The sequence below is a fragment of the Malus domestica genome, chromosome 10 (assembly GCF_042453785.1).
Source record: "Malus domestica chromosome 10, GDT2T_hap1".
NCBI classification, from domain to species: domain Eukaryota; kingdom Viridiplantae; phylum Streptophyta; class Magnoliopsida; order Rosales; family Rosaceae; genus Malus; species Malus domestica.
The window spans coordinates 14,240,388-14,263,746 of record NC_091670.1 but is presented as its reverse complement, the minus strand read 5'-3'; the positions used below and the strand labels follow the sequence as shown (position 1 = coordinate 14,263,746).

Below are 23,359 nucleotides of genomic sequence, written 5' to 3'. Positions count from 1 at the left end.
ATAAAGAATCATAAACTTGGAAGTGTGGCCATCCGTTTTCTGTAGGGATTGGAAGGAGATAATTTCCTTTATGACTAATTTCTCTAATCGGCAACTTTGATAAAAGTTTGAACTTGGCATCAACTTGTTCACTTACGTAATAAATCTAGCGAGTTATCCAATCTAATTTCTCGACACCGAATGATTGTTTCGAAGTTTGATTTCCATGATTAGCAAAGTAAATGAATGAGTAAAAAGTGCAGAGTATTGAGTAAGAAGACATCATACCTTTCAGTGTATAGGGCACATGAAAATCAGGAAACCACAAGTTTCACTAGCTACATAACAAAGAACACAGATGGACTAATTGCTGACATTTGGGGGAGATTAGCTTTGCATCTTATAATTAGCAGTCCGTCGAGCTATAACTGCCATCTGTAGAATAGAACTCGTTCTTGGAAGGATTTTGGGAACTGAACAAGCCTAGACCAAATCATGAGAGGCTTGTGATAACGAATCTTATCGACTCTTTTCAAGTAGAAACGGCACAATGGAGCCATCAGTTGCATAATCACGTCTTTCAAATTTTGGCTTTGCCTATAAGTAATCTACATATTAAAACAGGCAGTTGAATTTGCCCAAACAGAAATAATAAGCTACATTGTTTCTGTTTCCTACACCACCTTACAAACATAGCTTTGCAGTTCGGACCTCAATTCCCAGAACATCAACCTCATTCTAGACAGAGATATAATCTATCAAAGTAGTTGGGCACAAGAAAACTAGGGGGAAAGGGTAGAACATAAACAAGTTTCAACCTGCTCTTCTCACAAGGCATCACGAGAAGCAATCCGGCATGTAATAGCATCATCAAGTGACGATATTCCTAGCTCCACACTTGTTATCTTATAGTGCTGGGGAAAAAAAAAACTTTTTGATCACTAACTAGAAACGCCATCACAAGAGAACTCATTGCCACTATAAAATGAGATCAATATACATGTATACCTTTTGTATTTGGGCTTGATCTGCTCTCCCTGCTAACTCCTCCAAGTCAATCTCTTTCCCATTGACAAGTTTCTCTACTGCTTTTTGTTCTATCTTTTATAACATGAACATGATTAAAGTCGAAAGTGCTAACAATTTTCGGATATACTGAAGCAATGTAACGCTTGATCTACCAGGCATTTCATGAGACAGTGATCTTATCTCATCAAAAGAAGCATTGAAACGAGCGGCAAGCACATAGGTTGAGCTTTCAGAAATCCCACATCTTTTCAAGGACTCTGTGATCTAAGCAACAATCAAAGCTAGGGGTTACATCTTCGCAGCAATAGATAATTGCGCACATTGGTTAATTGGTAGAAACTTACATGCTTGGATCCTGAGTAATTGTAAACAAGCTCAGAATGAAGAGTGCGTGTTGTCAGTGACTCTCGGGACTTGGATACAAGAGTCTTATGTGCAGCTGCAAGTAAAGGGAAAACATCTGGGATCTGATTCCAAGTGAACAAAGGTAGCATTAGCGAAATGCAGCGATAAGCATGTCAGCAGAACACAACATCGAAGGAAAAAAACAAGCAACGGTTAAAGAACACAGAATTATACAAGCGAAGCATTCAGGAATGCGACTTCTGCGTTTAGTGTCCTTGATTGCATCAAATCAAGCAGTCCCTGCAAGATAATCACTCTATTAGGCACTCACATAGCGTCGATAATTTGATATCACATAACGAAATTCAGTTCAAATTGCTGAGTTCACTTTCAATTCTGTTAGAAATTAATACATCTTTCATTATTATGTTCTTCTGGGAATGAAATCAGATTAACATTTCACTAATTAACCGTCACTGATTCCGAAAAAGAAACAATCTTTCCTAATGGAATTGGATAACGAAAGCCCAATTTTACTCTAAAGTTTGACAGGTTTTGGTGGGAAAATCCAGGGGAACAAAATTGGGGTTGGAGAATTTTGCATGAGAGAGCACTACCCAGTTAAGCTAGTTTAGAGAGAGAGAGAGAGAGAGAGAGAGAGAGAGAGAGTACTTGGAGTTGGTGACTTGAGTGAAGAGAGCAAGAGAGAGGGTGTTCCCATTTACCTGAAAGTCCTTCATTGTTGCGTCTTCAAGCTCCGGACTTTCTGCACTGCAATTAGGCCTGGCAAACGGATCGTGTCAGTCGTGTTCGTGTAACACCTGTTATCTTAACGGGTCGTGTCGTGTCACACCCGTTATCTTAACGGGTCCTTAACAGGAAGTGACCCGACCCGTTATGACCCGTTAAGAAAAATATATTTTTTTTCTTAAATTTGAACATACCACACATTGCCACATAAATATTACTTCAAAATATTAAAACACATTTGTCGTTTAAGTACTACATCTACACTCGAAAATAAGAGCCTAATAAAAAAATAATACATACACTACTAATCTATTACAAATTTTAAATGTGTAAGGATATGCAAAATGAAACAGTTTTTGTTTTCAAGGTTGTGAAATCTTTCTCAAAAGTTTAAGCCTCAATTTACAAAATCCTCGATTTACATCGATCATCATGAAATTGGATTGGAACTTTGGCTTGATCTATTGCCTTCAAGAGTTATATTGATGATGTTTTCAGTAAGGTTTTCCACGTCATAACTATCTTCTGCATAAACTAAGCATAGAAAAACCAAACATTAAAAATCATTCAAATTATGAGAAGTTTACCAAAATAATTATGAAAAAAAATAAAACAATAGTACTATACCATACTTTTATTAAGTATAAACATAAGATTTTGTGGTATCCACTAGTGTAAATATTTTAAATTGAAGATCGAATTTAATCATTGTATTCATATAAGGTCAAGGAGTGTAGTTGTAAAAAATCATCAAAATCAGAGTTAAATTAACCGTTAAATCGTGATTTTTCGTTTATAACCGTCGAAAAGTTTTGTCCCGTTACGTGCTCTCTGAATATTTGTTTTTTGCAATTTTTGGTGTATGCGATCTCGAAATATATACAAACATGTTTGATGGTTGGATCATTGAAACTAGTTTCGTAGGATGAGTATCCCATCAAAACAATAGATTCACTAATACTTAAGAGTTTATTCATACTTTTATTAAGTATAACATAAGATTTTGTGGTTTCCACTAGTGTAAATATTTTAAATTGAAGATCGAATTCAATCATTGTATTCATATAGGGTCAAGGAGTGTAGTTGTAAAACATCATCAAAATCGGAGTTAAAATGACCGTTAAATCGTGATTTTTCGTTTATAACCGTCGAAAAGTTTTGTCCCGTTACTTGATCTCTGAATGTTTTTTTTTTGCAATTTTTGGCGTATGCAATCTCAAAGTATATATAAACATGTTTGACGGTTGGATCATTGAAACTAGTTTCGTAGAATGAGTATCCCATCAAAACAATAGATTCACTAATACTTAATAGTTTATTCATACTTTTATTAAGTATAGTATAAGATTTTGTGGTATCCACTAGTGTAAATATTTTAAATTGAAGATCGAATTCAATCATTGTATTCATATAGGGTCAAGGAGTGTGGTTGTAAAAAAATATCAAAATCGGAGTTAAAATGACCGTTAAATCGTGATTTTTCGTTTATAACCGTCGAAAAGTTTTATCCCGTTACGTGCTCTCTGAATGTTTGTTTTTTGTAATTTTTGACGTATGCGATCTTGAAGTATATATAAACATGTTTGACGGTTGGATCTTTGAAACTAGTTTCGTAGAATGAGTATCCCATCAAAACAATAGATTCACTAATACGTAATAGTTTATTCATACTTTTACTAAGTATAATATAAGATTTTGTGGTTTCCACTAGTGTAAATATTTTAAATTGAAGATTGAATTCAATCATTGTATTCATATAAGGTCAAGGAGAGTAGCTGTAAAAAATCATCAAAATCAGAGTTAAAATGACCGTTAAATCGTGATTTTTCTTTTTATAACCGTCGAAAAGTTTTGTCCCGTTAATTGATCTCTGAATGTTTGTTTTTTGTAATTTTTGACGTATGCGATCTCGAATTATATACAAACATGTTTGACGGTTGGATCTTTGAAACTAGTTTCGTAGAATGAGTATCCCATCAAAACAATAGATTCACTAATACTTAATAGTTTATTCATACTTTTATCAAGTATAACATAAGATTTTGTGGTATCCACTAGTGTAAATATTTTAAATTGAAGATCGAATTCATTACTTGTATTCATATAGGGTCAAGGAGTGTAGTTGTAAAAAATCATCAAAATCGGAGTTAAAATAACCGTTAAATCGTGATTTTTCGTTTATAACCGTCGAAAACTTTTGTCCCATTACTTGATCTCTGAATGTTTGTTTTTTGCAATTTTTGGCGTATGCGATCTCGAAGTATATACAAACATGTTTGACGGTTGGATCATTGAAACTAGTTTCGTAGAATGAGTATCCCATCAAAACAATAGATTCACTAATACTTAAGAGTTTATTCATACTTTTATTAAGTATAACATACCACTAGTGTAAATATTTTATATTGAAGATCGAATTCAATCATTGTATTCATATAGGGTCAAGGAGTGTGGTTGTAAAAAATCATCAAAATCGGAGTTAAAATGACCGTTAAATCATGATTTTTCGTTTATAACCATCAAAAAGTTTTGTCCCGTTACTTGCTCTCTGAATGTTTTTTTTTTGCAATTTTTGGCGTATGCGATCTCGAAGTATATACAAACATGTTTGACGGTTGGATCGTTGAAATTAGTTTCGTATAATTCGTATCCCATGAAGTTCAATGGTGTGTGTGTGTATATATATATATATATATTTATTTATTAAGTAGATTTAAATCTATTTATTTTGTATGTATAATTATTATAGTTTTTAGGGGTATAAAATTTAATATATATATATATATATATAATTATTATAATTATTATAGTTAATTTAATATATATATATATATATATATATAATTATTATAGTTTTTAGGGGTATAAAATTGTTAAATTAATATATATATAATTATTATAGTATTTTTTTAGGGTTATAAATTATTAAATTAATATTCTGCTTATCGTGTATCGTGTTACCCACGTGTATACCCGAACAAACCTGTTATCTTAACAGGTGCTTGTCGGGTTACCCGATAACGACCCGTTTCGTTATCGTGTCGACCCGAACACCTGTTAATTTCGTGTCGTGTCGTGTCGGGTTATCGGGTCGTGTCAGGAATTGCCAGGCCTAACTGCAATTCTGCAACAAAACAATTGAAGCTTACAGTTGTTTATGGAATTGAATAAATAATGAAATAGAGAATTAGCAACAAAAAGGAAAGCAGCGCATGGGTTGGCTACTGGCAGGTGATTATTTCTCGGCTGTCGCTCTGCCACTGCCTAGGGTTTTAGGGGCACCAGAAAACTACAAAAAAGCGAACACCATATTGTGAATGCGCGCAAGGAAAGGGTCGACCTTCGACTTTCTGCTTAGGAAATAGACACTCTATCCACTGAGCTACAGGTGCTTTGTTGTCAATAATCCACTAATCTGATTTAATAATGTAAACAAAAATATTATTGACCTGGTCAAACATTTCTTTATTTGTGTTGGCGCCCATTTGTCAATTTCTCCGAGAAGAAAAATACTTTGGCAAACGTTTCAGAAAATAAATTTGTAAACCAAATGATGTGTAATGTAACAACCCATCCTTAAAAATTATGGTTTTTATAATTTTAATACATGAAAGGATGGAAATGCCCTATGGGCAAAGCGTGATTTTTCGAGGACGTGTGTAACTCTCGTATATTTTGTCATGTTTATTGACATATTCGGATAGAGCTCGATCTTACGGATGCGTAGGCACAGGTAGAAGAGGATTTGGAGTTACGGTTAAAGTTTTACGGAACTGTAAACCCAAGAAGTATTTTGGTTTTAGTTAATATTTATTCTTTTATGTATCTATTGATATAAGTTTTTTTTTTTTTTTTTTTTTGAGGAGTATTGTTAGAATATGGGAAAAGAAAAGAAGAAAGCCGGGGAGGAAGAATAGAGGGCAAACAGGATTGGGCAAAGCTGCCGAATCTGGAAGAAGGAAGAGATGGCGAATCAAGAAAAGAGAGAAGGAGAGGACGACCAACCAGAAGAAGGTAAGGAGGGAAAGGAGGGAGAAGGAAAAGGAGGGGAGCAGTCGGGTCCTTCTAACCCGCGCGAAGACCTGGTTCTATAGGGTGTTTTCCCGATGGTTTTCCATCCAAATTTCCATTTTTCTCCAACCTCCCATCACCCTCAAACACCCTCAAGATATCCCAGCATCCAATTCAACCCAAAAATCAACGAATTTTGTTGTGATTTCGCGAAGAACACCCACGCGGGTGCCGTGAGGTCTTTGCTCCAAATCTACCATTTCTGAAACAATTTCTTCCAATTACCACTACCTATACACTTCCCTTGAGCCTAGAAACAATGCCCAATTGTTGGTTGGAGCGGCGGAGTTGAGTAGAGGACGAATTGATCACACCCAAAACTAGGGTTTCCGACGGATTTTGATGAAATTAGAGCCTTTCCAGGCCAAATTGGCCTTGGTCAGATGTATGAAAGTTGTTCTACTCATTGAGATCTTCAAATTTGCAAATTTTGGTAATTTTTAATGATAGTTGATTTTTCCGACGAGTTGGGGCGGCCAACTACCACCCACGGCGGCGCGTGGTAAAAGGGCCGCCAATGCTATTTTTAGGCTATATTTGATGCCTTAAATTCTGTTTTGAGAATTGAATGACGTAGATTGATTGTTGGAACCAAAATTCTACAAGATACGTTAATAGGCCATTATCTGAATCGACGATCCAACTGTTGGATTGTCATCAAATTTTAATAGGTTATTATTCATAATATTTGAAGAATATAGGAACTTAAGGATTGGGAATCCGACGTACGGATTTTCTCAAATTGAATTTGTAAGTTTGTAAAATAAAATGTTAACCGCCACTTGGTTTTGGCAATTGGCGGAGATCCAAACGTTGGATTGTTCCGAAACTTTAGTATGTTATTTTGGAAGTATAATGTGGATCCTTGGAAGTTACGGATCAGAGATTTGATTTGTAGATCTTCTGGACCGAATTATATAGACTCATGTGCGATGTAAGTTATGTATTGTATCGACGAGAATTCTAAGACATGGTTTGATAATTGGTCATAGGCGCCGATCATTTGGGACGCCTCGATGTGCATGCTAGACAATCATAGCGTGGACTCCAGGTGAGTGAGTCTTTTCCTTTCTATCGTATATTATATACATATACATATATATATATATATATATATATATATATATATGATTGACAATTCCACAAACGTTTATAAATTAATTATTGCACATGATTACTGTGAATATTTTGAAATACTAATACGAACTACGAATGGCTTGATCCCTGTTTAGGGTACGTAGGCAGTCTAACAAGACGTTAGATGCAGCCATATAATAAATGAGAATGAATAATCGAGACAATAGTCTAGTTTGGGAAATTGAGTAGTTTGAGGGACATTGGTGGAAAGAGTATAAGATTTGACCTTATGTTTTAGTGGTTATACGGTATTAGCCATGATTGATGAGATATGTGATGAGATATGAATATGTCGTATAGGTCACTAGAGGTGACTCCGACTTATATGCTAGCCATGATTGATGAGATATGTGATGAGATATGAATATGTCGTATAGGTCACTAGAGGTGACTCCAACTTATATGCTAGCCATGATTGATGAGATATGTATTGATGAGATATGTGATGAGATATGAATATGTCGTATAGGTCACTAGAGGTGACTTCGACTTATATGCTAGCCATGATTGATGAGATATGTTATGAGATATCAATATGTCGTATAGGTCACTAGAGGTGACTCTGTCTTATATGCTAGCCATGGTTGATGAGATATGTGATGAGATATGAATATGTCGTATAGGTCACTAGAGGTGACTCCGACTTGCATGCTAGCCATGATTGATGAGATATGTGATGAGATATGAATATGTCGTATAGGTCACTAGAGGTGACTCTGACTTAAATGCTAGCCTATATGTGATGAAATGCTAGCATATATAATGAATATACGTGATGAGCTAGCATATGTGGTGAATACATGAGCTAGTGGACGTGATGAATATGCGATAAGTTAGCATATGATTATAAATATGTGAAGCATGACTTGAACTGATATATATATATATATGTATATTTTTATATTCTAATTCTGGAAATTATATAGGCGTTGTAGCGAAGGGTTATAGAAATTTATATGGTTTCTATTAAAATTTTATCTACTGGGCCACTCACCTTTGTCTTGTTTTCACCCTCCAGGTCTTCTTAGTTGAGCTTTCTTATCGTCGAAGAATTGTGGCGATTCTTAGTATTGGAGATTATTCGAGGGTACGATTCTTAATTCACTCTTTTGTACTTGCTTATGCTCTAACGTCACGTGTGAAGTGGGTTCATTCCCGCTCACCAGTGCACTCTGGTATTTAGGCACTCTTAGGTTTAAATTTATCCACAATATTTCCACATCATCACACTTTATGGCTTCGTCACCTTCTAGATGTTGGCCAGCACAGCTCGATTTGGAGTCCTAGTGGACATTCCGGGTCGGGATGTGTCATGTAACTAGTAAAAAATAAGCACGTTAATAAACACTTAAAGTAATAATTTAATCCTCAACATCTACATAATTTTATGGATTAATTTCAGTTTAGTACTCTAAAATATCTTGATTTTCAACATTTCATACATCAAGTTTTTTTTGTCACAAAAGTGGTACCTAAAGTCATAATTATGGAACAATTTCATACTTCCGTTAAGTTGTCTGTTAAAATAGGCGTTAACTTATGACGTGGTGCCCGCATGGACAGTGACTAGGCGTCACATGAAAATTAAAAAATTGAATAAAATTAAAAAATTATAAAAATATTAAAAATTGAAGTCGCCATTTCTAGCCTGGCAGTCCTCCATCTTTCCTATCCTTTCATCTTCTTTTATTGTTCATGTTTTTCAATAACTAAACTGCAAAAAAATTGTAGAAAATCAACACACCAATTAATTCAGGAACCCACATCCCATAAATCAAACCATGTTTGATATAAACTTAAATTCGTCATAAAAAAAATTGTGGCCAAATTTGTTGACCAGTTGTCGCCTCCATGTCAACCATCTTCGAAATCAGCAATCAGTACCTTAATCGGGCTCTAGCGGAGTTTTCTCTCTCCTCACCCATCAAAACCAACCCTCTTTGTGTCACAACACTTCCAGCCTCAACCGCCACCAAATCTAGTCTCTCTATCCTATCTCCCTCACACAGTCTCACCCTCTCACTCTAAAACTCAAACCACCATAATGGGAGCCTCCCTCACAATCTCAAGGCTCCTCAAAGCCCCTAATTCCCTTGTTTTCTCCACCATCACAACCGCTGCCGCACCAAAAAACATCTCTCTTCTCACCCAAATCCTTCTCCTCCAAAATCTCCTACACTCCCCTCACCCAAAACCTCTCATCCGCTTTTCCATCGCCGCCTTCAAATCAATATCCGCCACCATCGCCGTTTGCGACAAGTGTCCCTAAGCGACCTTCTCCTACCTTGACGGTAAGCGACCCTCTCCTACCTCGATACGAGCTTCATGATCAGCTACGAGGTGTTGCTGCTGTCTGATGGGATCGGGGATTTCAAGAGGGTGATCGGCGACTTCACGGCGGGGCTGTTGTAGGGTTTCAAAGGAAATCTAGGATTGGGTTTTTTTTTTTGGGTGTGGATTCTGCAAAAATAATTTTTAGCTTTTAGGTTTTTAAATTTCAAACTTCTAAATTTTTTCCACATGGCATCTAGTCATTATCCACGTAGGCACCACATCACAAGTTAAAGCCTGTTTTAACAGATAGCTTAACGTTAGTATGAAATTGTTCCCTAATTATGACTTTATGTATCACTTTGGGACGAAAAAAACTTGATGTACGAAATGTTGAAAACCAATAAACTTTAGGGTAGTAAACTGAAATTAACCCTAATTTTATATACAAATTTTGGTTTAGAAATTTAGCTGAAAATAAGAGTAGAATAAAAGCTCAACTGATATTATCTCTCCAAAAAAAGTAGTTGGCACTAGCATTTGTACTCACATATCACAGGTGGTGTTAATGCACCACTCTATTTTCCACATACTTTCCAAAACAAGCAAACTCCTAGTACATGCAAATTGATGTCTCAAAAATGCAGGTTACCGCCTAACACTAGCAAGAAAAACAGTTTGAACGATGACAAAAATTTCATCGCTTAAAGTGTGTTTGCGCAACAAAATAAGGAATCTGTCGCACTCAAACATGTTGCCCACCAAAAATGTTGAAAACTTTATGCGACGAAGGATTTTGTCACCCAACGGATCTTTGTTCGACGAATCCAACCATTCGCCACGCAAAGTTCCACAAGAAACGTGGGTGTGGAGTTTTTTGTCACAAATAAACGCGCGACAAAGAATTTCCAGCATAAGCTTTGAGTTGAAATTAGTAGTTTTAGGATTTTAGTTCTAATTATAATTGTTGAAATTAATAATTTTAAGATTTTAGTTATAATTTATAGTTGAAACAATATTTTTAAATGAAATTAGTAGTTTTAGGATTTTAGTTATAATTTATATTTGGAATTATAATTTTTGTTGAAATTAGTAGTTTTAGGATCTTAGTTATATTTTTTAGTTAAAATTTGTAATTTTAGGGTAATTTATTAATTTCAATTATAATTTTTAGTTGAAATTAGTAATTTTGGTGTTAGTAATTTTTGTTAATGCTTACATTTTTCTATTTAAGATTTAGTTCTCCTTATTAATGTAAGGAGAATTTCTTAATTTTTTACTTGGGATAATTTTTTTGGATATTTAGTTTCTGCAATTTAATGATTTATTTTTATTTATTTTTACATTTGTGTAGATGTCTCTTCTTATTTCTAGTCATAGGAGCGTGACGAGTGCACCTCCGCTGCCTCCCCCACCTGCTACTACTAATGCAACTGCTCCACTGCAGTTGGACCCTACGCCACTTCCTCAGGTTGATCTATTTGATCCCCAAGTTGCCCAGGTGTTGGCGTCATCGACATCTTCAGTGGCTCTTTCCCTTAGCGCGCGACGTACTCATCGGCAACCCCGCACGCGCCAACATGACATCGGCTTCCACATCCAAGGCCGATGGCTTGCAACTAGGTAAAGTAATTAAAAAAAAATAAAAATAAACAAAAAGTTCGTTGATTTCCTTATTTTTTCAGTTGTAAAATATTTTCTATTCAAAAAAATTTGTTGCATGCTCTAATTGCGTGTTTGGTGCCAAATTGTGCGATTCAACTGTTGCAAATGTTGGTTGGATATGAAATATTGTTTATTACTATTTGCAGTGTAAGATTCCAAATCGCCCAGGGGTGAGGATCTTGTAAGCCTTATATGTATATTCTCATCTCTACCTAGCACGATGCCTTTTGGGAGATCACTGGCTTCAGGTTCCATCGGAACTTTGAAGTTAAGCGAGTTTGCGCGAGAGCAATCCCATGATAGGTGACCCATTGGGAAGTTCTCGTGTGAGTTCCCAGAAACAAAACCGTGAAGGCGTGGTTGGGGCCCAAAACGGATAATATCATGCTACGGCAGAGTCAAGCCCAGGATGTGGTGGGGGCCCGGGCCGGATGTGACATGCAGGATTTGGGAAATGTTATAATTATAGTATATGTTTGACATTATTAATTTTTTTTAGCTAAGAAAAACACCCGGGGTCCTTGCTGATAGTTGAAGGCGGCAAAGATCACCCGGGTGACCAACGATCATATCACGATTGGATACGACGAGCAACATCGGGCCGCACTTATGCCAGATCAACCTAGCACATTGTTCCATGATGTTGGGCACATCATTCAGACCTTCTGCACTATGCAGTCGAAATCTTGGCGAGTGATGCTGGAGAAGGTGAAGGCGAAGGTGTGCAATTATTTGTCGGTAAGTATGCAACTACCTTGTATTCGTTTTCATAGTTTTATTAATAAATGTATGTAATATTTAATATTATTTTGATATAATATTTGTTAAATTGTAGACAAACTACAATTTCGACAACATAAACACATCCATGGCCACCTACCTAATCAGGCTTTTCGTTGACCGCTACAACCAGTGGAATAACGACCTCTACAAACATTTTGAGGTGTTTGATTGTCTGTAGGTTGCTCTCCTGGAGGGTTTCCCGTAATAGTTAGAGGAGTGCCCGGAGGATTGGGAAAGGCTTTGCGGCCATTTTCAGGAGGACTCCTATTTGGTACGTATGTTAATACGACTAAATCAATTATAATTTTTTTTAAATTCCTTCATGTTAATTAATTTTTGTTATATTTCTTTAAATATTACAACTACGTTCATTTTGTAAATAACAGAAGAAGGCAAAGGCCACAAGATCAACCGAGACAACAAGACCATTCTCTAACATTCGGATTCAAGGCCCTTCTCATAAAGGATGGAAGTGCGACGACAGATAATAAAGTGTTTAATATTCCAGTATTTAAATGTGACAAATTTTAATTTCTTTTTTTGCGCACTAACATTTTTCTAATCTTTTTCTATTTTAGGAGGGTTCAAAATTCCTCGAGATCGATGTCTATAAGGACGTTTTTGTTCGACCTGGGGATAAGTTGTCTGAGCAGCTGCATGTAAGCATAAATGAATTCTTATTAGTCTCTTATGCTTCCAAGTATTATAAACATTAATTCAATATTAATTATTATTTCCTATCTTATTGTCACAGGCGATGATAGGGGAGAAAAGCCAGTCTATTATTTAGGAGTCTGCCAGCACAGGTATTGATGGTGGAGAAGAGCCAATATGTTCTTCAAAAGTTCGCGTCCCAGCTTTCCCTGGACACCCGAATCGAGGTTGTGGGTCCGCTTGACGATGCGGCATTTCTTATCCTAACAGAGACCTTGGATCAAACTCTTGATCAGAGGCTAGGGAAGTATTGTAAGGGAATGCCCATCAGCAAGACACCAGGGCCTCTTCATCCACGTAGTCAAAGGGTAAGGTCACTGTGGATGCAAATTTCTTCCTCCTCGATCTTGGACGATTTTGCACCTACAAAACAATTAACACCTTAGGTTAAGGCCAAGAGCCTCACGCGCCCACGATGAATGGGGGGGGCTTTGGCCGAAGAACCTCCGATGCCAAAGTTAGAATTTGGAGAGAAAGAGTGTTTAGAGAATTTTGGGATTTTTGCCAAAGTGTTGGAATGAATTTTTGGTGAGAATATGTGTTTATTTGTAGAGTTAGGGTTTGCCCTATTTTGAATAATAGTAGCCAGCCATAGGGTTTTTGTGGGGGTTAATTTCATGTTTAATTTGCCAATTTATTGGCTAATTAAATATGAAAAGAATAAATGGGTGGTTATAAAAATGAATGATTATTTTAATAAGGAAAATGGGAAAGATGAGGATGTGAATAGTGGGGGCCGGTTTTGGGCTATTAATTGGGTGATTTTAGGAGATATGGTAGGTTTATATTATTTAACTAATTGATTAGCTAAATAATGAAATAGAAAATACTAGGTTTTGGGAAATACCTTATAGAAAGGATTTGATGAGAGAGGTTTTTAATTGTTACCTTTTTTGGGCACTTTTGACTTGATTGAAAGATGATTGCCCACTGCTCGCGCGTAGGAATCCTTGTATGCTTCGAGGGTATTTTTGTCCTCTTTTGTCCAAAAGTCCACGTGTCGCCTAGCGAATATTTTTGGCTCCACAAATGCCCCCACACCTGTTGGGCTGCTTGCAGAAAAGGGCAACAGGTGTAGAGATTTTCTCGCTTTAGGCAACTCTGAATTGATTCCTATTTTGTTGTTGATTCTCTCTTTAAATGGAAATTAGATCCTTCTAGGAAAGGGAAATAAATTTCTCTCAAAGCCTATTTAAGTCCACCTTAAGTGGGTTATTAAATCAACTTTGGAGAGCGATTTATTCTACCCAACAAGAGAGAGAAAGTTAGAGGATATTTGTTCCCCCTCCTCTAGCAATCTTCTACGTCTTGCCTGTGCAAAAAACCATCTTTCGTTGATTTCTTCGTCTTTTCCGTGCCGCACCGATGTAAGAAAAATTTAATTTTTCTTGCCTTCTTCTTGGATAGTGCTATTGCAGGGCAGCCATCGGGGTGGTGCCGCACGTCGGCTGGCATAGGCCAGGAGTCGGCTCGGCATGAGCTGAGGAGATGTCGTGGCAGGGACCACTGCTTGGGCAGCTTGGCTTGGCTTGAGCCAAGGGCAGCTTGTGCAGCTGGGGTCGAGGATTGTGGCGCTAGGGCACAGTGTTAGGCGAGCCGCATGGTTCATGTCCTTTGGGCTCTTGGACCTGACTCGGGCCAGGCTGGCGATTGAGAGAAATAAGGAGATTGCGGGTCTCATGGGCTGCTGGAATGTTGGGCATGCAGGCCTTCTGCCTGCTGGAATGCTGGGTTGAGCTCCCCTGCTGAGTACCATGAATGTCGTTGGCTGCTTAGTCTTCTTTGCTGAAAGAAAGGTGGGCTGCTCTAGAAATATGAGGTAAAGAGGATCAAGGCGGATGCATTGGCTCGTCTGATCGCTGTCGTTGAGCTTACTATGAATGAAGATGGAAAGAAGAGATCTTCCCCGCCTGCTCATGAGATGCCTAGTTAAGAAAAAACTGAAGACTTCTTCTGCTGCTCATGAGGGTCCGCTTGCTACCGAGAGGTATGTGATTGACATGACTTCTTCTAATGGGAAGAAAAATAAGGCTGCTAGATCTGAGCATGTGGCGTCTTCCATGTTGAGAATGGCTAGTACAATTGTGGATAAGATTGCTCAGCGTAAAGGTTTTATCATGCCCCCAGTGCCGAAGTCTGTACCAGGACGTTATTTGGGAGCTAAGTCCGGTTCACCTTTGTAGAGACTTGCTATTATGAAGAGTGGTAAGGTGGACTCTGCTGCTAAAGTGGCGCCAAAGCCTGCTCCCTTTGCTGCTGAGATTGATTCGCCTCAGATTCAAGATCTTAAGCTTGCAATTTCTGAGCTTCGTTTCGCTGCTTATGCTAAGAAGGGAGTGGATGAGCTGCAGCGCGTCTGTGTTAGTCTGCTTAAGAAGAATGAGCAGCTGAAGGGTGAGAATGATGAGCTTGAGGTTTTAAGACATTCTCTATTTCTCCGAAAGACTTGCTTGCTTTTACTTTTAAGGCTTCCATTGGTGAAGTAGTTGGAGAAGTTAGTGCCCAGACTGGGGCAGCCGGGGGTGAAGCGTCGGATGATGCTGTTGCTAAGAGTGTTACGGCTGTTGAAGGTGTGGCGACCGAGTAGTCGTGGGATGTCCAAGCTGCTGTAGTGTAGTATTTTAGATAGCCTTTAGGATTTTCTTTGTTTTTCCTTGTAGCTCTTGTTTTGCTTGAACTCCTTCGGCCTTTGCTAGTTGTTTATAAACATGTTTTCCTCCGTTTTTCTTCATCTTCACTTTTTTTGTTCATGCCCTAACCTTTAGACTTGATAGACCAGTGGCAGGCATGCTACTTTTTTATAAGCAGACAAGCTCGCGTAGCCTATGCAGTTGTAGGTGTTGGTGTAGAACTTTGCAAAGTTGTTAGCCATAGGGTTGGCAGCCGGATGCCTTACTTACAGAAGAAGACAAGTCCGCGTAACCACTAGGCTGTTAACCTTGACTTTCTTCAATTCCGTAGGTTGCGTAGCAAGTATCACAACACTTTAGGACTTGGTGTAGGTTGTTCCGCGCTTGGCAGAGGTGAAGCTTATCGACTACGTAGCATGTCGGCAGTGGATAAAACTTCGTATATGCGCGCTAGCTTGTTTAACCTTTCACAAGAATGTGCGGTTGTGTAAGTCTAGCGCGGCTTTACTGCTCGAAGGGCAAGCCGTAGGCAGTCTTCCGGAATCCGTAGGCTACCTTAGTGCACTCGGTAGCAGCTTTAGGATTCCAGGGCATCCGTCCATCGGATGTACTGCGTAATGTGCCCTCTCCGTCTCTAGGGCCCGGTTCCCCACGGATTAGGCCAAGAGACCCAAAATCCTTCAGTTAGCTAAGCCTTGAAAAAGACCATTGCGGCTACTTCTAGGAATCCCGGCGCAAGCCATCGTGCATCTAGTTATACTAGGGCAGCCAGGCTCATCCACGTCTGGATATTCGGAGTGTAAAGTTTATCCTCCCGTCTTGGAGAGCTGACCCATATGGGTGTCGGGGAATTGGTTTACCCTCTCGCACTGGAGAGCAATTAGTTTACCCTCTCGCACTGGAGAGCATGGTTGGTCCATCGGGGGGCGCAATTCCTGCGATGGGTCCCTAAGAAGGGCACAGTCTTCTTTTGAAGTGCTGGAGTGATCACTTGTTGTAAGCATGCAGCCGAGCCAAGTTGTGATTACTTCTGAATTCCTCATTGAAAAATGAGTGAAACGAACGAGAACTTAGCTGTAAGGTAGGAACTGCATAACAACTAGATAATCCTCGACTTGTGAGGTGGTGCCCGTCGAGCTTCTTAAGTCTTCGGGCTTTGATGTAGTCGGAGGTCACACATGGTACTTCTTCAGATTGTAGGCGCTCCACTACTTTTCGATCTTTTTATCGTTTCATGGTAGCGGGGGTATAATTACTCTTACCGCCTATTCTGCTGAGCTTGTACGGACCTTCCCAGATGAGATCCATCTTTTTGGATGTTTCGGCCTGTCTATTGCCTTGAGGATATCTCGGCATGGACATATGCTGCTTGATGCCATATTTTTTTAAGAACTTCGCCAAATCTTTGCCTACGAATTGCAGGCCGTTGTTGGTGACGATGGATTAAGGGATGCCAAATCGGTACATGATGTTCCTCCATATGAAGCGCTATATGTCCGTCTGAATCGTGGTCGTCATGGGCTCTGCTTCCACCTATTTGGTGAAGTAGTCGGTTGCCACGAACCACGGCTACTCGCGAGCCTTTGTAGTTGGATGCGTCGTTGACATGCGAATGCCAGAAATCTTCATTGAGGGAATATGTGCGGCTAAAGTGTGATCGACTGCCTTCGGGGCATCGTTGGGCCGAGTTGTTATGTTCGTCAGAAAACTTTGCATCTGCCAGGGTCTACGCCTTTATCGTCGTCGGTTTGGATTCGGCGGAATAGTGCGTCATGATGATGACTGCAGGTAACTGTAGAATACAGGTAGTTAGGCCCTCAGCTCTTCTCGCATGATGGTAGAGCTTATTGCTACTTTAGATACCGTCAAACATGCGAATAAGTCCTCCGCTGCTACTAGGGAGGTGATGTCGGGTACTTCTTCAAGTCCTTGAATGTGCATTGGCGAACCTCATCCCAAAGTGCATGCTTCTCTGCTAAAGCAAAAGAGTCTGCCAGAGTTAGATCTTCTTTCATGATCAATTTTCCGAATAGCGGGTGGTCTGCTGGAAGTCTTTTTTGGAAGGCTGCTCTAGCTATCGAGTCGTTGCATCCGACTATTTTTGCCTTCTCTACTTTGAACCTCTTCACATAGTCACGAAGCGACTCCTTTGGGTTCTTCTTGACGTCGAACAAATGGTCAGACTTCTTTTTGATCGAGCGATAGGATGAATATTCTTTGGTGAAAACCAAAGAAAGTTCATAGAAATTCCGGATGGATTGTGGCGGCAGGGTGTAGAACCAATCTTGCACCTCGCCTTGTAGAGTGGTGGCGAATATCTTGCACATGAGATCATCGTTGTTTCGATAAAGGATCATTGCACTTTGGTAACGTTTTAAGTGTCTCTCCGGGTCTTCATCCCATTTGAAAGATGTGAAATATGGCATGCTGAACTCGCGTGGAGGCTCTGCCTGCTCAATCTCCTCCGTGAAGGGTGACCTGTTTATGTTGGTTATGTTCCGTCGTAGTGCCTCGTCGGTGACCTCGTTGCGTTGGAAATCATGCAATCGCTTGGTCAAAAGTCTCTCTACTTCTTCCTGAATTTGCCTTTGTTGGGGTAGCGGAGCTCTCGGCTGCCCCCAGTCATGACTTGCTGGTCTAGGCTGCTTTTCCATGTGTTTGGCCCGTCTATGCCGCGGATGCAGTGCATGTGATGTGTTTCTAGTAGGCGAGCGAGTTCTTCGCATGCTGCTGGTTGAACTTGAGCTGGATTGAGTGACTGCTTCTCTCCGTCCGTCGTGCTGCCTACTCTGATGTGAAGTGGAGGACGCTCCTTGTGGGCTTAGCTGCGAATAGACACTTTGCCCGGAAGGTTGTTCATGTTGACTATCAGAGTATAACCCCAACCGTGAATGTATGCTCCTCCGTGGGCCTAGTCGAGAGTGCATGCTCCTTCGCGTTCTAAGACGGGAATGTACACTGCCCAAACGTTCGGCTTGTGGCTGCTTGCCGGGACGCTGCTGGAAATGTCCGTCTGCCCTTGTCCTACTTCGGGATACCTCGTCCGGGGCACGTTGGATCCCAATGTGTTACAAAAGTTGATTCACCAAGGTTGTCTGTTGTGCAAGGGCGCTCGTCAACTCTATGACTTGTCGAGACAAGTGTTGTTCGCCATTTGGATTGGAAGAGCTTGGAAGGAATGCGCCTCCTTGGGCAGTGAAAGGGTGGTAGACTTCGGGCATGAGATTTGAGTTGGGAAATGTCAAACCCGCGAAAAAATGTGGTGAGAATGCCCCCGGTTCGATGGTAGGTCCGGATGGTTGAGATAGTCTTGGGCCGACTTGGGCTGCTTGGAAAGCCACTGGAGCAGGATAGGCAGTGAGAGTGGGCTGCTCGTCGGGAGCAGGCTGGGTCATGAAAGCAGGCTGTTTGGCAGGAGCAGGCTGGGCCACGGGAATGGGCTGCTCGACGGAAGCAGGTTGGGCCATGGGAGTCGGCTGCTTGACGAAAGCAGGCTGGACCACGAGAGTAGGCTGCTCGTTGGGAGCAGGTTGGGTCACGAGAACAGGCTGCTTGGCAGGAGCAGGCTGGGCCACGGGAGTGGGCTGCTTGATGGAAACAGGCTGGATCACGGGAGTGGACTGCTCGTCGGGAGCAGGCTGGGTCACGAGAGCAAGTTGCTTGGCAGGAGCAGGCTGGGTTGCGAGAGCAAGTTGCTTGGCGGGAGCAGGCTAGGCCGCGAGAGCAAGTTGCTTGGCGGGAGCAGGCTGGGCCACGGGATTGGGCTGCTCGACGGAAGCAGGCTGGACCACGAGAGTGGGCTGCTCGTCGGGAGCAGGCTGGACCACGAGAGTGGGCTGCTCGTCGGGAGCAGGCTGGGTCACAAGAGCAGGCTGGGCCACGGGAGTGGGCTGCTCAACGAAAGCAGGCTGCTCAATGCGCGGTGCATGTGAATGCGAGGCTTGGGCTTGGGTCCACGTAAACTTGGATGGCACGGCTTGGATTGTGGTCTTGGTACTGTGAGCCTTGGATGGCACGGCTCGGGCCGTGGTGAAGGCTCCATGGACCTCGCCACGAGTGGCTACCGAAGTAGCCACCGCGGTGGTTCCCATGGTGGTCGTGGTGAAGGCACCATGGACCTCGCCGTGGGTGGCTACCGAGGTAGCCACCGCGGTGGTTCCCATGGTGGAAACTCGTGGTGGTGATGCCGCTCCCCTTATTGTCGCATTTTGCCTCACGGATCTCTGGGCCGTGGTGAAGGCTCCATGGACCTCGCCACGAGTGGCTACCGAAGTAGCCACCACGGTGGTTCCCATGGTGGCCGTGGTGAAGGCACCATAGACCTCGCCGCGGGTGGCTACCGAGGTAGCCACCACGGTGGTTCCCATGGTGGAAGCTCGTGATGATGATGCCGCTCCCCTTATTGTCGCATTTAGCCTCACGGATCTCCGCAATCCCATTTCTTGAACATTAGAATTTTCACTTGTGGAATTTTCTAAATTTCTAGCCATTATATTTTGCTTATACGTTTTATCAAAGAACCTTTGCAAGTAAAAAATTCTAATAATAAGAACGTATGAAAAATATTCAAATGGACTAGAAAATAAAGAAAAAAAAAACCTTTTTGTGCGAGAGTCTTCTACGAGTATGGATTTCAACTCTCAATGAAAGCACCAATTTGTGGATGCAAATTTCTTCCTCCTCGATCTTGGACGATTTTGCACCTACAAAACAATTAACACCTTAGGTTAAGGCCAAGAGCCTCACGCGCCCACGATGAATGGGGGGGGGGGCTTTGGCCGAAGAACCTCCGATGCCAAAGTTAGAATTTGGAGAGAAAGAGTGTTTAGAGAATTTTGGGATTTTTGCCAAAGTGTTGGAATGAAATTTTGGTGAGAATATGTGTTTATTTATAGAGTTAGGGTTTGCCCTATTTTGAATAATAGTAGCCAGCCATAGGGTTTTTGTGGGGGTTAATTTCATGTTTAATTTGCCAATTTATTGGCTAATTAAATATGAAAAGAATAAATAGGTGGTTATAAAAATGAATGATTATTTTAATAAGGAAAATGGGAAAGATGAGGATGTGAATAGTGGGGGCCGGTTTTGGGCTATTAATTGGGTGATTTTAGGAGATATGGTAGGTTTATATTATTTAACTAATTGATTAGCTAAATAATGAAATAGAAAATACTAGGTTTTGGGAAATACCTTATAGAAAGGATTTGATGAGAGAGGTTTTTAATTGTTACCTTTTTTGGGCACTTTTGACTTGATTGAAAGATGATTGCCCACTGCTTGCGCGTAGGAATCCTTGTATGCTTCGAGGGTATTTTTGTCCTCTTTTGTCCAAAAGTCCACGTGTCGCCTAGCGAATATTTTTGGCTCCACAGTCACGACATTGACACAAGAAGTGGCTAATTTGAGGAGTAAGTTCGCATCCACGTAGAGTCAGATGTCGTTGGCTGTATAGGCCCTCACCTCGTCTGGCCTCCGTCTCCTACTAGGTTTTGATGCTCTATCGACCTCCAAGCTTATCCATTTGGAACAAACCTAGCACCCCGGTCCGTCGACTAGACGCAAGACATCCAACACCTCACCAACGCTGACCAAATAGACTTTTAGTCCCTTTTTGTTTAGATTTTTTTTTCAGCTTACTTTTAAAAATTTCAGCTTGTTCGTACATTTTCCTTTATATTATAAAATTTTCTTATTAATTATTGTTAAAATTTAATTTTTTAAATTAAATTATTCTTTTGAAAATTTCGTTCCTTCCTTCGCTGCCTCACACTAAGCACGAGGGAAATGTTGTTATGTGTGCTGTGACTTCCTTCTCTCTTCATGTTGGAGAGGGATGCCTGGTCAAATGAGAGTGTACGAATGATGGAAACCAGCTTGGCAAAGCTGAAGGGAGTAGGAATAAATGTCTTTTTCTCACATACGGTGCCAAATGTTGATGCACAAAATCGGTGAATACTTTGGAACAACGTAAAGTGTCAAGTTTGTGACATTCGCTCGGTTGTTCTGGTAACCTGGTGAGGATAATATGTAAATAGATAGAGATAGGGAAGCAAACACAAGATGTACGTGGTTCACCCTAAGTTTGGCTACGTCCACGGAGTAGAGGAGTTCTCATTAATAGTGAAGGGTTTACACAAATACATAAGTTTAAGCATAATCACCATTAGTGGGTTCTAATGACTGGTTTAAGTACAATGATGACATTAGGGGATTAATTGTAGGAGAATGGTTTCCTTTTATAGTTGAGGAATGTCTTTAGCTTTTGTCTGCGGTCTATGTGGGACTCTATGAGCTTTATTCTGACGTTGACATGTGTCACACTGTGATTGGCCTCTTGGTTGGAGAGAAACTCTTGTGCTTTGGTAGGGGTGTCTCAGCATGAACCCCTCAATGGGTCCTTGAAGGTATGACGTTGACCGGTGCTTGGTAGTTTTGAGATTGGTCAAGTATGCTACAAACATAACCAAAACCAAAAAAATTAAACTTTGTGTGACGAAAGGTTTCATCGCATAAGATTAAATGCAACCAAATATTTCGTAGCATAAACATTTGTACGACAAACGTTTGACAATTAAATAATGTTAAAATTGCTTCAATTTTGTTGCATGAATGCTTAATGGATGAAACGTTTCATCGCTACATCGCGACGACATACTTTTGTACCCTAGTCCGTCCTACAAGGAAGGTCTTCGTTCCGATACATTAACTGCGACAAAAGCTCATTTGGTCGTGCATCTGCTTGTTATGCGACGAAGTTCATAATTTCATCGTGAAAGGTCTTTTTTCATGACCTTTGCGCGACGAAGATTTCGTCACGTTATTATTTATGCGCCGAAATTTCTCTTTGCGTGACCAAATGTTATTCATCATGAAAACTGTTAAATGTAGTAGTGTAAATGTGAAGCTGGGCAACATCTGAGAACGTTATAGTAGGGAACCTAAACTACACAATGGATAAGGGCTTCATATCTGTAGGAAACAGTAGCACCATCAAGCAGGAAGACCTTGTCCCCATCCTGCCATATTGCGCTACTTCACCAACAAGTCCGCACTTAAGTACTGCTACTCCATCCCAACAATTTCAAAGTAAAATATATTGCAAAACCTAATTTGCTAATTTTAAGTAACAATTGACCTTGTAAATATATACAAGATTAGTTGTTAATTATTTAATTTGTTAAGTAAGTTACTATTTCTGTTTGAGATGCATTTTTCATACGTGGCATAACAAATTTAGCATTGCTAAATACTTAGGGAAATTTGAAAAAATAGTCGAATTTTAGACCCCATATAGAATTATAGCCATTATTTTAACTTTATGATAAGTATAACCAAAACATGATATAAAAGTACTAAAATACTCTTAATATTAGGATTTCTCACAACAACCGAAACACAACCTTTAAACTACCTTTAAACTACCTTTAAATGAAAAATTAATCTCCATCACTTTTTTTGTTTTCATTTTTCTCTACAACTTTTGAACTACTTTGCAACCTCCAGAAAGAAGGAAAGCATGAATAAAAAAAGCAAAGTTTCGCTTGATTCGAACCATCTCTGTCAAGCCACTTCTCACAACCTTCCATCATGGTGCACCAAGGGCAGGGAATCACGGTTGGGTTTAGAGAGAGTGTGACAATCAATTACATTGAATCATTCAAAAATGATGGGCAAGGAAAGTTAGAGCTAAATTCTGAAGATAGTCATGGTTGGCTTTTATAGTAATCATAGAATGAACACTGTGAACTATCTGCTTCAAAAAAATAGTTGTAAGATTGAAAGTTCAACCTCGACCAGAATACAGATGAAATCACTAACATCCTTTTTTGACCTATGTTTTTGCAAGCATTAGAGATTTTGAGGGCCAAACAAAATTTGACTCCACAAGCAGGGACACGGGGAGTATATTCACTTTGCATAAGCAGCATGGCAGCAATGTTTGACTCTCTATTCTATCTATTGTACAATAAATTCATGGGAAGCTG

The 23,359-nt window shown here is 40.1% G+C and overlaps 1 protein-coding gene across 2 annotated transcripts; it reads right to left on the bottom strand.

Moving 5' to 3' along the window:
* Positions 1-542: 542 nt before the first annotated feature.
* On the bottom strand, positions 543-5,486 carry LOC103450800 (uncharacterized). Of its 2 annotated transcripts, XM_070807095.1 has the most exons (7): positions 5,333-5,486; positions 2,079-2,136; positions 1,588-1,653; positions 1,353-1,475; positions 1,161-1,272; positions 988-1,080; positions 543-893 (listed from the first exon to the last, which is right to left on the bottom strand). In XM_070807095.1, exons 2-6 carry the CDS (start codon positions 2,091-2,093, stop codon positions 1,034-1,036), a joined length of 363 nt encoding a protein of 120 aa, XP_070663196.1. In that variant the 5' UTR covers positions 2,094-2,136; positions 5,333-5,486; the 3' UTR covers positions 543-893; positions 988-1,033. The 2 variants fall into 2 exon arrangements, 1 of the variants encoding a protein (XP_070663196.1); XR_003776678.2 differs by having other exon boundaries at positions 988-1,272.
* Positions 5,487-23,359: the final 17,873 nt, after the last annotated feature.

Bases quoted from the DNA above. Each gene is read 5' to 3' on its own strand.
- LOC103450800 (XM_070807095.1), bottom strand. The intron at 1,273-1,352 runs GTAAGTTTCTAC...ATTGTTGCTTAG, and splicing joins ATTACTCAGGATCCAAGCAT to ATCACAGAGTCCTTGAAAAG. The intron at 1,081-1,160 runs GTAGATCAAGCG...ATGTTATAAAAG, and splicing joins ACTGTCTCATGAAATGCCTG to ATAGAACAAAAAGCAGTAGA.